This window comes from Lolium perenne, chromosome 5 (genome assembly GCF_019359855.2).
Source record: "Lolium perenne isolate Kyuss_39 chromosome 5, Kyuss_2.0, whole genome shotgun sequence".
In the NCBI taxonomy this organism is placed as follows: Eukaryota; Viridiplantae; Streptophyta; class Magnoliopsida; order Poales; family Poaceae; genus Lolium; species Lolium perenne.
In genome coordinates this window covers 146,407,706-146,422,328 of record NC_067248.2, presented here as the reverse complement: position 1 = coordinate 146,422,328, position 14,623 = coordinate 146,407,706, and the positions used below count along the sequence as shown (strand labels likewise).

General features: G+C 44.2%; 2 protein-coding genes across 2 annotated transcripts; both read right to left on the bottom strand.

The window, feature by feature from the left end:
• Nucleotides 1–3,740: 3,740 nt before the first annotated feature.
• LOC127300173 (monothiol glutaredoxin-S12, chloroplastic) lies at nucleotides 3,741–5,268 on the bottom strand. Its single transcript, XM_051330260.2, has 2 exons — nucleotides 4,848–5,268; nucleotides 3,741–4,539 (listed from the first exon to the last, which is right to left on the bottom strand). Exons 1-2 carry the CDS (start codon nucleotides 5,202–5,204, stop codon nucleotides 4,033–4,035), a joined length of 864 nt encoding a protein of 287 aa, XP_051186220.1. The 5' UTR covers nucleotides 5,205–5,268; the 3' UTR covers nucleotides 3,741–4,032.
• A 789-nt stretch (nucleotides 5,269–6,057) lies between these two features.
• Nucleotides 6,058–7,077, bottom strand: LOC139831621 (uncharacterized). Its single transcript, XM_071820927.1, has one exon. The coding sequence runs from the start codon at nucleotides 7,075–7,077 to the stop codon at nucleotides 6,058–6,060; it is 1,020 nt and encodes a 339-aa protein (XP_071677028.1).
• Between the last annotated feature and the right edge of the window lie 7,546 nt (nucleotides 7,078–14,623).

Here is a 14,623-nt window from a genome sequence, read left to right as displayed (position 1 = left end):
AACTGAAGTTACAATAAAACTCATCATCAATAAAGAAATTAAGTAAAAGAATGAAAGGTCACAAATCCATGTAACGTGTTTGGTGTGCGGGCATGAGAAAATGTTATCAGACAAGGAAGCCAGGGAGATCCCAAGGTAGTTGCTTTCTAAGCATGCAGTTTTTTCCTGTTCGGTGATAACAGGCACTATCATTGTCATGTCTCACTCAAGAAAGGTACATGCTCACCGGCTACTTTTGAAGTAGTAGCTAAATCCTAATGGAAGTAAAACACATCCATCTAATAGTAATATAGTACTAGCTAGCTATATTGATGAATGGGATGGGAAATATTAAGTCGGCAACAATAAATGGTTTAGATGGATACAATCAACAAACTTTCTATAGCCTGCTCCTCAATTGGCTAAAACGGTGTGCACGCACGTAACGTAATAACTAATGTGCCGAAATTGTTAATTTTATGAATTGGTTAACTACACGGAACTGTTAACAAGTAGTACAATGATAATAATTATTCACACATCATATGATCATCGATATGTCCATGTCGGATAAAGATTGCAGTAGTAGAAAAGCAGACAAAACCATTAGCTCGAGATAGGTCTGGACAGTTTGTGTAAGGAAAAAAGATGATTCCATTGATCAGCTACTGCTGCTAGTACACCCGTAATGGTCATAACGAAAAGGTGGAGAAGAAGAAGATGTGTGTGTGTATGCACCAGAAAGGATCAAGCTTCTAGGGTAGAACAAACAAAATATACTTGCTTGATACCTTATGGATGCCATTGGCTATTCCAGGCTGACTAATCCATATCTGGAAACAAAATACTTTTGCATTGGATCCTTTCTACCTCTCCTGAATACCACCTATTGGCATGAAGCTTTTATATGTGTGTAGTTTCTTTCTCTGTGAGTACGTAGTAATACATCTCCCTGTGAGGATTAAATCAATTTTTTCTCATGTCGAAAAACGAGAAGAAAAATGGTGTGCATAAAACATGATGAATTGAAGAGTGTATATTTAGTTTGAGGAATGCGTAGTAAAGCTAATTTATTACAATTATTCTTTACCTAGCAACTCTTAGAGGAAAAATAAAATACATGTATGGTAAGTATGATGCTTATATAGCTATATCTATCATAGGGGGCGCATACTTCAAAAACATAGTTATATCCTTGACATATCATCACATGATGTAAACTTTACTCAAGATTCAGAAAAGGTACATGACTGTAATTACATGACGACACAATCAACCTAAGTATCACCAAATATACTAACTAAAATAAATCCATGTGCATGCGCATGTTGTAGTTTTAGTGTTTAACCGTCACTATCAGTATCAGGCTTCACTCCACACAAAAAAAGGTGCACACTGGCTATCTGTTTTAAAAGAAGAAAGCCAATTCCTACTGAAACACAGCAGTACTAGCTCTGCTTGCATTGGGGTGGGCGAATAAATGGTTAGATGGATACGGTTAACAAACTTTATATAGCCCTTCTCAGTCAATTGCAACTTTGTACACACCCATAAGTACTAACATTAAGAATTCAAAATTGTTAGCCACACAGAACTATCTACAAGGATTAACTCGCCAATAATAATATATATGTTGACAATTAACATGGTCGATTCAAGATTGCAGCAGCAGGTAAGTAACGACGATGATTGATTAAGTATCGCGTTTGTTATTTGTGGAGGAAATAATTTGGTTTCATTAGCAGCACCTCCTCTGTACATCTCCTAATGGACACAGCAAAAGGGTGGCTGAGAAGAAGACATGCGTGCAAGCACAAGAAAGAACAGGTGGAGAACAAAATGATGCTCATGTAAGCACACGAAATATTCCAACTCCTAGGGTAGAGAAGACAAGTGTGTAAGCACAATAAAGGATCCAGATCTTAGGGTAGAACAACATATTGCGTGTTAATATGTGCCCATTCAGTATTTCATGTCGACTCGTCAATCCCCTTGGTTGATATTTCTCTATGTAAAATACATCTTCTAGGGGTGATACAACGGTCTAGCCTCAATTCAGTCATGTTGAAAAGCAAGCTCTAGCCTCAATTCACTCACGTCAAAAAGCAAGCAAAACCGCGTCTGCAACTCCGTGAAACTATTAATGGAACATTTTGTTAATTCAGTTTTGAGTAATTGTAGTCGAGCACTCGACCTTATTTTTCCCACATATCCGTAACCAAAGAATTCATATTGGTTAGTCATCAACAACATCAACATCAAAGCCTTTTTCCCAAGCAAGTTGGGGTAGGCTAGATATGAAACCCAACGGAAACATAGGGAACCAAAACAAGGAGAGAGAAAAAAAAAACAAGTAAACTAAGATTGCGGCACATGGATCGCTGATTTCCATGCGGTCCGAAAACTCCGCATGTGCCTTTTAGGAAAAGCCGGTCCCAAGCCTGGGTAAAGGAGGAGGATTATAATAGGCTTGGCAAGCCAACGTAAAAACCAGCCATTCATATGGATATGAAACCCAATTGGTTAGTAAGTTAGCATAATGCAATTATATAAATCATAGTTGCATAGGTCCAAAAATTTTGGTGGTATCTGGGAAATATCATCAGATGATGTAACTGGGAAATATCATCAGATGATGTAACTATTTCTCCAGAATCAGAAAAGCTGAAAAGGTAATAGTCATGAAGATACTATAAACTAAATCTAAGCCTCACCAGAGACATCACGGAAAACCAGAAGTCACAAATAAATGTGAAATGTTTAAGAAGAAAAGACTTACGATGATTAGACAAAAGGCCCCAAATCCCATCTGTTTCCTGAAAGTGTAGAAGGCCTAGAGGGCTATGAGTACAACGCAAGTCCTCCTCCCCTCGGACATGCCAGGACGGTGTGCTGTAACATGGCATCAGAAGTTTCCTAGTGATTATGGATGAGCATCGATTAGTCCAACTCCTAATCTATATGAACCCTCAAAAATGTTTGATGGCTATCACTGTAAAAGTCACTGGTCAGCAATGGAAGAGTGATGACAGAGAGGAATGCACACCCATAAGCTGCAGCTTTGTGTAAAGTGGCATCAGAAGGACCAATTCAGATTTAAATTCAAACAAGAGTGGTCAAAACTAAATCAAGAAGAAACGTGTGAAGTCATTGCTTACCCTGATCCTTTATGTGATTGAATAAGTCGTGCTTGGTAGATGTCTTGTCTTCAGTAGACACTTCCTTGAGGATTGAATGACAAATCTCCCGCTACTGTTAAGATACTGTGCATCAGGTGTTGAACTAGAATCTTACCTGCAATACTTGGCTGTGGTAGAGTTATACAATCATGCGAAAACCAATCAACACACTGTGGTACATGAAAGATCACTACTTCTTTCAATAGTAAAGTTCACCAACAGAACATCAGTGTGTCCCAGAAGTCTACAAGGATTGTTCATTGTTCTCTTAACTCCTCCTTGTGCCGATCAAAGTACTTTGGTAACCTTGTAACGCTCTTGATCACAGTAAAAAAATAAATCAACTAAACACTTTGAGGTGCAAATAGCTTCATTGTCTCTTTTTTGAAAGAAGAAATTTGAACATTTACTGAGACAACAGGAAAGCATTGCAATCAGATAGTTTGCTTTTCTGAGTTGAACCTCATGAAGTCATAATTCAATTAAACATACTGACAATAGAGTAATTCGTGGTGCCAACCTTCTAGTATAAATGACATGCATTTAGATGCGTGTTCAAGAGAAAACAATAGAGTAACTATCTTCTCACTAAATCCACACTTTATGCACCACATAATTTCCCATGAAGCTACAATGTTTCATGTGCGAGATCTGAAACAACCACAAAAATACGAACACCCATATACCTATGCTCAAAAAACAACCAGTAAGTTTCACAGCACAGCACTGCCTCATCTAACTCGAATTGATAGGTTTCCGAACAGAGAACTTTGTGCCTTACAATAAGCTACGTATTATTGCAAGAATCCAGGAGATACGCTTGCAATTTGCACCTGATAAAACAAGACGTTACTTAAACTCCAAGGCGAGAGTGCTATTTCTGGAAAAGGTCAGCAAGCTCCCCCTTCTCAGCCATGGACGAAATAATATCGCATCCACCCACAAGCTCCCCTCCAACAAAAACCTGCGGGAAAGTCGGCCAGTTGCTGTACGTCTTCAGGGTCTCTCTCAGCCCATGGTTGTGCTCCTCGTCAAGGATATCGACAGATGCAAAATCAACTCCATGCGCCTCCAGGATCCCCACCACCCTCTGCGAGAACCCGCACTGCGGCGCGCTTCTTGACCCTTTGATGAAGGCAACCACTTTGTTCTCCTTCACTAACCGGTCAATCAGCTGTTCGAGCGGCACAGTTAGCTGAACGTGGCGACCGGGCGTCAAACGCAAGTCTGCGGGTCTCTGTGGTGGACCGATCCAGGTGTGGTTCCCGGACACGTTCCCCGGCGGCGCCTTGCCGCTGGCTGCTATGTATTCTTGCATCCATGATTTCCAGGCATCGGTCAGGATGCTTTTGTCTGGTGCCTCCTCGTCTGGTATGGCAACCTGAAGAAGAAATCGGTGTGGTCAAATCTCGAACGGCATGATCAAAACGAGGAGACAGAAGTGTGTATAGCAAGGACATGCAGACAGGAGTATGCAGGGCAATCGTTCGCAGAAGAGCTAGCATCAGAAGTGATTAAAACGGGTGAAAGGGCGCATGTATAAGTGTGATCAAGAAAGAAACCATGATCATTTCAACAGCATTATCATCAAGCGTTTTGTCATGATTCAATTCACAGCTCCCTCCGGGATATCCAATTCCACGGTGTAATCGAAACCTGGCTGGAAGGGCGGTGCGTCACTGCGCATACCTTGACGGAGGCGCAGAGGTCGGCCGGCACCTTCCTGCGGTGGCCCTCGATGCTGGCCCTGACGTTCCGCGAGATCCCGAGGAACTGCAGGTCCCCGGCGGGGTCGAACACGCCGTACACCCCGGGCCTGGAGGGGAGCGCGTCCTCGTCGGGCAGATTCTGGGCAGGCTCCTGCGGGATGGGGACAGGGGACGCCTCGGAGAGCTTGCTGAGGGCGGAGACGGATAAGAGGAAGCGAGGCGCGCGGCGGGGGATGGGCGGGAAGCGGAGAGTGCGGCGGGAGGACGGGGTGGCCGGCGCCGGGAGGAGGCGGAGGGAAGCGGTGGAGGCGGTGGAGGTGGCCGTGGAGAACGCCATCGTTGTGCGGTGAGCCGGAGAGAGGTGAGGTGGAGGGTGTGCCGTGTGCGCTGCGGAGACGATGATGTCGAATTGTTCTTTCTCTCGAACTGGGCTGGATGGCATAGACAGCCCATGGCCCAACCATGTGTTCCATACTTCCATAAAGTATTTTTTTTCTCCTTTGCTCATATATCTAGTCACCACAACTATATATATATGTATGAGAAATATTTTAGGACCATAATAATATCAAAAATTACATAGTGCCATTGGTAATTCAGTGATATTTCAAACATTCTAATACCACCGCTCAAAATTGAAGTTTAATTTTTTGCACACACAAAAGCATGGTAGTCAATGTACTCAAAGCAAAACTACATTGTTGCCACATGCATCTCAAGAAACTTCTAAGTCGGGGAACATGGGTAGGACCACACACCACATATATACTATCAAACTCAAGTCCTCATTTGAACCTGCCTATCCTCAATGATCATGTTGCCCCGACAACATCCATGATGAAGTCCCACAATGATTCTTGCTTCCAGATTCTAGCAAATTCGCGAGGAACGGAAAATCAAGCTTGGTGAAATCCAAATGCTAACAACACCATAGATTCACGTGAAGTGACAAGATTTTTTTTTGAGAGAGTACGCAACTGCGTACCTTATTTTTATAGAAGGCAGAAAGTTGTATTACAAGAAAGACAACACGCTGAGCCAACGGTTGTCACAACCCCTCCACTCACCCACTACCACAACCTAGTGAACTACTCTCGCAAAAGCATTGCACCCTCTCAGACATGTCTTGGTCCAAAGAGGCCACTCAGCCAACACTTGCTCTATTAAACCCTCGACAGAGAACTGCCCTCTTACATTGTCAAAAACCTGGCATTCCTTCGCTTCAACAGTCTCCAACTCACCAATATCACCAGAGTGTCAAAGGCCATCCTCTCATTTGTTCTGACTCTTGCTCTGGTGCTCAGCCACCACTCATTCCACTCGCCATTAGCTGTTGGGATCTCCACCACAAGCCACAGGTTATGCAAGCACTGATGCCACACCTGTCTTGAGAACACACATCCTGCCAGAACATGGTTCACTTTGTCTTCATCCTGGAGATAGGTGAAACATACCGAGGTGTTGTCCTGAAGACCGTTCCTTGCGCCCCGATCAGATGTCCACAATCTCCTCTGTAGGGCTAGCCACGCGAAGATCTTGCACTTGAGCGGTGCACCGCTACGCCATACACAGGAGGTCCCTTCAAAACTTTCCCCTCCTAGGCACAACATCCTGTAGGTGTATTGAGCAGAATAGCAGCCAGTGGGCGACCATGGCCAGCTGAAACTGTCTGGAGTGTTCGCATCCATGGCAAAATAACTGATAAGAGCAAAGATGCACACACACTGCTTCAATCCTTCCTGTCCCAGCCCCTCCCCCACATCATTGATCCAACCATGATTGTGCACCGCATCTTGGACTGTTCTACTGTTTTTCCGCCGGGTACTAACCGAAGCAAGTACTACTGGCGCGAAGTCAATGATAGCTGCACCATGAACCCATCTGTCCTTCCAAAACCATGTCTGCGCTCCATCTCCTACCGTGATCGACACTAGGCTGTTGAAAGTGTCAGTAGCTTCGACATCCTTCAGGCCAGGCAGCCCTTGCCAAGGCCTATTAGGCTCCGTCCTTTTCAACCATTCCCAGCGCACGTGTAAAGCCAGACCTTGAAGCCGCAAGTTTTTGACTACGAGCCCTCCGAAGCAAAGTGGCTTGCACACCTGCTGCCATGCCACCAAGCATTGACCACCCGCAACCTTCTCTTTCCCTGTCCAGAAAAAGGCTCTGGTCCACCGATCAATCTCCTCCAGAAGCCACACCGGAGCCTCCATTACCAATAGCTGATGGATAGGTCTCGTACTCACCACTGCTTTGATCAGTATGAGCCTCTCCGATCTAGCGATCAATTGAAAGGATGATATGTCGCCTAGAGGGGGGTCAATAGGCGTTTAAAAAACTCTTAAGGATTTGGCTTGTAAGAATGCGGAATTAAACTAACTTTTATTTTACAAGCACAAATCCTAAATATGCTAGGCTCACCTAAGTGCAACAACAACAACAACAACTAGAGCTAAACAAGATAGGCACAAGATATATGTAGCACAAGTGATAGCAAGATATATGTACTTCAAGCACGATGGCTATCACAAGGAAAGTAAGCTCGGGTATAGAAATAACCGAGGCACGCGGAGACAAGGATGTATTCCCGTGTTCCCTTCCTTTGCAAGAAGGTACGTCACGTTTGGAGGGGTGGAGGTCTCACGAAGGATTTCCCAACGCCACGAAGGCTCACCCTATTCTCCGAGCCAACCCCACGAAGGATAATGGCCTTTTCCTTATGGTTAGCTTTTCCTCCACCCCGGAGATGGCAAGCTCCAAAACCACTTCACAAGCTCCACGAAGGAGAAGCCTGGGCCTCTTCACAATCTTCCTTTAAGAGATCACCGGAGCACCAACCGCCAAGCCAACTAGGAGGTCTCCCTCCAAGAGTAACAAGCTCACGGTCTCTCACTCGAACTAATCGGGGTGGAGAGCTCAACACTATGCAATGATGCAAAGCAAGAACACTAGAGGTGTTCAAATCCTTCACACTCAAATCCCACCAAAGCAACAAATGCTAGGATGAGATTAGAGAGGACGAACAAAGAGGAAATCAACAAATGACTCCAAGATCTAGATCCCAAGAGTTCCCCTCACTTAGAGGAGGAATGGATTGGATGAGGTTGTAGATCTAGATCTCCTCTCTTAGATCCCTCAAGAATGAGCAAGAATCATGGGGGAATCAAGAGATATGGCAAGTTCTTCAAAGGCAACAATGGAAGAGACAGAGTGTAAGAACTACTCTGCCCAAGGTGGAAGAAGGGCTATTTATAGCCCAAGCCGAAATCTAACCGTTGGGGAAAAAGTCGGGCTGAGAAAACTAGTCATTTGAGGCAAAGTCGAGCAACCCGGCATACAGCTCGGCAGGGCCGGACCAGGTGCCGGGAATTTCGGCAGCCTACCCGGCATGCCGGGCCAGAGGCCGAGCTACCCGGCAGCAGCACCCGGCAGGCCGAGCCAGAGGCCGGGTTACCCGGCAGCAGCACCTGACAGGTCGGGCCAGAGGCCGGACTGACCAGGAGGCTGGGCCGATCGGCACCATACCCGGTGGGCCGAGCCAGATGTCGGTCCGCCTGGTAGCAGCACTCGGCATGCCGGGCTGTGTCCCGGACTGGCCGGCAGCAGCACTCAGCAGGCCGGGCCAGAGACCTGATTTCGGGACCCCTAAAAAACCTTTTCTTTTTCTTTAAAATAGAAAATGCTCCCGAACTCTGATTGACATGAAACTAATTTTTTTGGAAAGATAACGACAAATAGAACCCCAACAAAATATTTTAGATGATTCTAGGGAGGGAGTCTCCCACCGTTAAGAAACGGTGAAGTCGTCCAAACTCGAAAACGCAATAGAAGATGCATGCGAAATCCATTTTTGATGAACTTGGGCTTTTTGTAAAGCTAGCAAGAAGCTCAAGAACCTCACACGGAGAAACACCAAGAAGTAATAGGGATATGCAAAGTATGCAAAGGGTTGAGCTCCCTAAGACGATGTGATCAAGTTACCCAACCGAAAGCCCCTCTTGATAGTGCGGCTATCTATCCTATAACCCGGTCTCCCAACAACCACCTTGAGACCGCCAGACCGGTAAAAGGAAAACCTAGCAAGGTCATACCTTTGCCTTGCGCATCCCGCTTGATCTTGATGATAACTCTTCAAGCTCCACTCAAGCCAGAATGCCTCACTTGATCATCGTTACTTCGTGAAGATTCACAAATGCTCCCCCATATATCATGATGGGAAAGCTCCATTGATGCACATCTTCACATTTCCATTATCACCAAATGGACGGCAAGCTTCAAGTATATGATCCTCTTGAGATGCTCAACTTGAACTTGCCCAACTCAACCTTGATGACGATCACCACTTGATGTCATCTTCTCATGGGCTATATTAAATCTCACTTTGGATGCATGCTCATGGAAAGATACCTAACCCACATAGACAACACAAGGGCACATATATGATGGGTTAGTTTATAAAGCATAATTGACAAGGCTTACCATACCACATGACTTCATGTGGCACATTCTTCATGCTTCATGTGTTGACCAAACTTGAATCTTATTCTTCACTCTTTGTATTGGTCAACCTTGTATCTTCTCATGCTTTATCATATTATCTTGAGGTGTATAAAGAACTCTTCATTAGGTTGCATGCTCTAAATCTTAGTCAACCATAGCTCAACTCATGAACTATCATGACACCGACTTAGAGCCATATCTTGAATTCTTCACTTGGAATCACACACTCAAGATATTGATCATTCATTGCTTAACACATAAGCTAGAGCATGGCTAATATTGAGTTCCACATAGGTACTCCATCTTCATTTTTTCTTCCTGATCATATCACATATATGTCTTCAAATCGATGATCTTGATGCCAATACTCAAGGTATATCTTTATATTCATGGCATCCATATTTGAATCCAACACATGGACTACAAGTAGTACACATGGAATATTCCTTCATATAAACTCAATGAAAACATTAGTCCATAGAGGTTGTCATTAATTACCAAAACCACACATAGGGGCAATATACCCTTACATCAATCCCCTATGCCAGGCCAGGAGAGCTGTCAAGATTCGATCCAAAATAGGTTGCCAGTGCACCTTCCTTAGCTAACCGGTGGTGAGTTGTAATCCTAGGTACTAGCAGGGGAAGGTACCAATCTCACAACGCAACAAATGCTTCACCATCATGCTGTCCATGCCCTCACCTCGGATCGAAACTGCTGCGGTTTTTGTTATAGTTGATGCGCAACCCAAAAGCTTCCCCAAACACGTTGAGCAGCTCCCTAACCGCAAAAATGTCTTAAATTTGCGGCTTGAAGAAAATCACCACGACGTCTGAGATTTGTCAAAATCTAAATGTATCTAGTTATTTAGTGTCTAGATACATCCAGATTTAGACAAATGTCAGACATCTATTTATTATTAACGCAGGGAGTATTACAAGAGAAGGATGAGCACGTTGGGAGTAATGTTTTGGCTCATAGGTGCATATGCTCCCTTTATTTTAAAATGCATATTTGGTATATTTTGAAATGTAAAAAATCCAAACAAAAAAAACACATGTACATTTTTTACATGCTAGTTGTTTACAAAGTCTTTCCATGAAAATTTGATTTGTCGTTTAGGTTGCGTAAAAAAAACAATTTTGATGCTAAAAAAAGACTTTTTATGAGATACATTTTGTCCTTTTACATCGATCTAAAAAATATCGATTTTTCGTAAAACTGTACAAACACATAAAGATTTTCGAGATATCCATATAATTTTTTGAATAATGAGAAATATATGTTTTAGGTGGAAGGAACCTACCGCGCCTGGAAGCCGAATTGAATTTCCGGAGCATATACGATGTTTACTTTCATCAGGTTTCTTGGCAGATGTAGTTGCTCACACGCAGTAGTGGGTTATTTCATGTGGTTATGAAATGCAACATTTTAACTTTCTTGGCTGGTTGAAGCTTGCTCGGTGTTGCGTTGGCGTGCATTTTGCCAAGTTAGCGTGCGCTGGCTGACGCATGGCATCCACATAAGCGGCGACAGCCAGCCAGGTATTATCGACCGGACATCCGCTCTTTAGTTAGAACCTTCTTCCAGCCAGGTTCCCCCACACACTGCGGCGGCGGCGGCGACAGCTGGTGCTCCGATCCGGCTGATCGGAGAAATGTCGTGCTGCCAATGGGTGCTCTCCGTGGCCAAGAGCAGCAGCAGCAACACCCCCTCATGGCTCCACCGCCTCCACGCCAAGCAGGGTGATAACCCACAAGTATAGGGGATCGCAGCAGTCTTCGAGGGTAGTATAACCCAAATTTATTGATTCGACACAAGGGGAGGTAAAGAATACTTATAAGCCTTAACAACTGAGTTGTCAATTCAGCTGCACCTGGAAAAGCACTAGCAACAGGGGTGATGTGAAAGTAGCAGTAATATGAGAACAGTAGTGGCAAAGAATACAAAGTTAGCAGTAATAGCAATATGAGAGCAATGGCACCAGAAGATAGTTGATACTACTTCCAATGACATATAGAACGAGTATATAATGATGAGAGATGGACCGGGGTTCCCAGCGATCTACACTAGTGGTAACTCTCCAATAACAAGTGTTGGGTGAACAAATTACAGTTGGGCAATTGATAGGAATCAAAGCATTAAGATAGAACATCAGGCTTATTAATTATGTAGGCATGTTTTCCGTATATAGTCGTACGTGCTCGCAATGAGAAACTTGCACAACATCTTTTGTCCTACCAGCCGGTGGCAGCCGGGCCTCAAGGGAAACTACTGGATATTAAGGTACTCCTTTTAATAGAGTACCGGAGCAAACCATTAACACTCCATGAAAACATGTGATCCTCACATCACTACCATCCCCTCCGGTTGTCCCGATTTCTGTCACTTCGGGGCCTTTGGTTCCGGACAGCGACATGTGCATACAACTTGTAGATACAATCTAAGCAATAAGTATAGAGCTCAAATCTAAGATCATGCCACTCGGGCCCTAGTGACAAGTATTAAGCATAACAAGATTGCAGCAACAATAACTTCACAAACTTTATAGATAGACTAATCATAATGTATCATCCATCGGATCCCAACAAACACAACACCGATTACATCAGATGAATCTCAATCATGTAAGGCAGCTCATGAGACCATTGTATTGAAGTACATGGAGGAGAGAATACCGACATAGCTACTGCTAGAACCCGTAGTCCATGGGGGAACTAGTCACGGAGCATGGCGGAAGCGGTGGCGTTGATGGAGATGGCTTCCGGGGGCACTTCCCCGTCCCGGCAGGGTGCCGAAACAGAGACTTCTGTCCCCCGAATTGGAGTTTCGCGATGGCGGCGGCGCCCCTGGAGTCTTTCTGGAGTTTCGTCCAAAGGTACGGTGTTTTTAGGTCGAAAGGGGTTTTATAGGCGAAGAGGCGGCGCAGGGGGGCACCTGGAGGCGCCACACCATAGGCCGGCGCGGGCCCAGGCCAGGCCGCGCCGCCTTATGGTCTGGTGGCCCTCTGGCCCCTCTCCGACTCTTCTTCGGTGTTCTGGAGCCTTCCGGGAAAAATAGGAGGTTTGGCGTTGATTTCGTCCAATTCCGAGAATATTGCCCGAACAGCCTTTCTGGAACCAAAAACAGCAGAAAACAGGAACTGGCACTGTGGCATCTCGTTAATAGGTTAGTTCTGGAAAACGCATGAAATCATCATAAAGTGCAAGCAAAACATGTAAGTATTGTCATAAAACAAGCATGGAACGACAGAAATTATGGATACGTCGGAGGCGTATCAGCATCCCCAAGCTTAGTTCCTGCTCGTCCCGAGCAGGTAAACGATAAAAAGAATAATTTCTGTAGTGACATGCTACTTACATAACCTTGATCATACTATTACAAAGCATATGAAATGAATGAAGTGACTCAAGGCAATGATCTATAGTTGCTAACAAGTAGATAACATATAGCAAAACTTTTCATGAAGAGTACTTTCAAGACAAGCATCAAAATTCTTGCATAAGAGTTAACTCATAAAGCAATAGATTCAAAGTAAAGGCATCGAAGCAACACAAAGGAAGATATAAGTTTCAGCGGATGCTTTCAACTTTCAACATGCATATCTCATGGATATTGTCAACACAAAGTAATATGATGAATGCAAATATGCAAGTATGTAAGAATCAATGCACAGTTAACACAAGTGTTTGCTTCTAAGATGGAAGGAAGTAGGTAAACTGACTCAACATAAAGTAAAAGAATGGCCCTTCGCAGAGGGAAGCATTGATTGCTATATTTGTGCTAGAGCTTTGGTTTTGAAAAACATAAAGAGAGCATAAAAAGTAAAAAATTTAGAGGTGTTTGTTGTTGTCAACGAATGGTAGTGGGCACTCTAACCCCCTTGCCAGACAAACCTTCAAAGAGCGGCTCCCATTTTATTTTTATTTTTGGGTGGCACTCCTTCCAACCTTTCTTTCACAAACCATGGCTAACCGAATCCTCGGGTGCCTGCCAACAATCTCATACCATGAAGGAGTGCCTTTTTATTTTAGTTTTATTATGATGACACTCCCCCCAACCTTTGCTTACACAAGCCATGGCTAACCGAATCCTTCGGGTGCCGTCCAACAATCACATACCATGGAGGAGTGTCTATTTAGGTTAATTAATTTGGGACTGGGAATCCCATTGCCAACTCTTTTTGCAAAATTATTGGATAAGCGGATGAAGCCACTAGTCCATTGGTGAAAGTTGCCCAACAAGATTGAAAGATAAACACCACATACTTCCTCATGAGCTATAAAACATTAACACAAATTGAGAAGCATTTTGAATTGTTTAAAGGTAGCACTCAAGCAATTTACTTTGGAATGGCAGGAAATACCACATAGTAGGTAGGTATGGTGGACACAATTGGCATAGTGGTTGGCTCAAGGATTTTGGATGCATGAGAAGTATTCCCTGGAGAAGCCTTCCGGGGGCACTTCCCCGTCCCGGCGGCGTGCCGGAACAGAGACTCCTGTCCCCCAGATCTTGGCTTCGCGATGGCGGCGGCTCTGGAAGGTTTTCTCTGGTTTCGTCGAATGTGGTAGGGTTTTCGCGACGGAGGCTTTAAGTAGGCGGAAGGGCAAGGTCGGTGGAGTCACGAGGGACCCACACAACAGGGCGGCGTGGGCCCTAGCCTGGCCGCGCCGCCTTAGTGTGGCGCCACCTCGTGGCCCCACTTCGTATCTCCTCCGGCCTTCTGGAAGCTTCGTGTGAAAATAGGACCCTGGGCGTTGATTTTGTCCAATTCCGAGAATATTTCCTTACTAGGATTTCTGAAACCAAAAACAGCAGAAAACAGGAACTGGCCCTTCGGCATCTCGTCAATAGGTTAGTTCCGGAAAATGCATAAATATGACATATAATGTGTATAAAACATGTAGATATCATCAATAATGTGGCATGGAACATAAGAAATTATCGATACGTCGGAGACGTATCAGCATCCCCAAGCTTAGTTCCTGCTCGTCCCGAGCAGGTAAACGATAACAAAGATAATTTCTGAAGTGACATGCCATCATAACCTTGATCATACTATTGTAAGCATATGTAATGAATGCAGCGATCAAAACAATGGTAATGACATGAGTAAACAAATGAATCATAAAGCAAAGACTTTTCATGAATAGTACTTTCAAGACAAGCATCAATAAGTCTTGCATAAGAGTTAACTCATAAAGCAATAAATTCATAGTAAAGGTATTGAAGCAACACAAAGGAAGATTAAGTTTC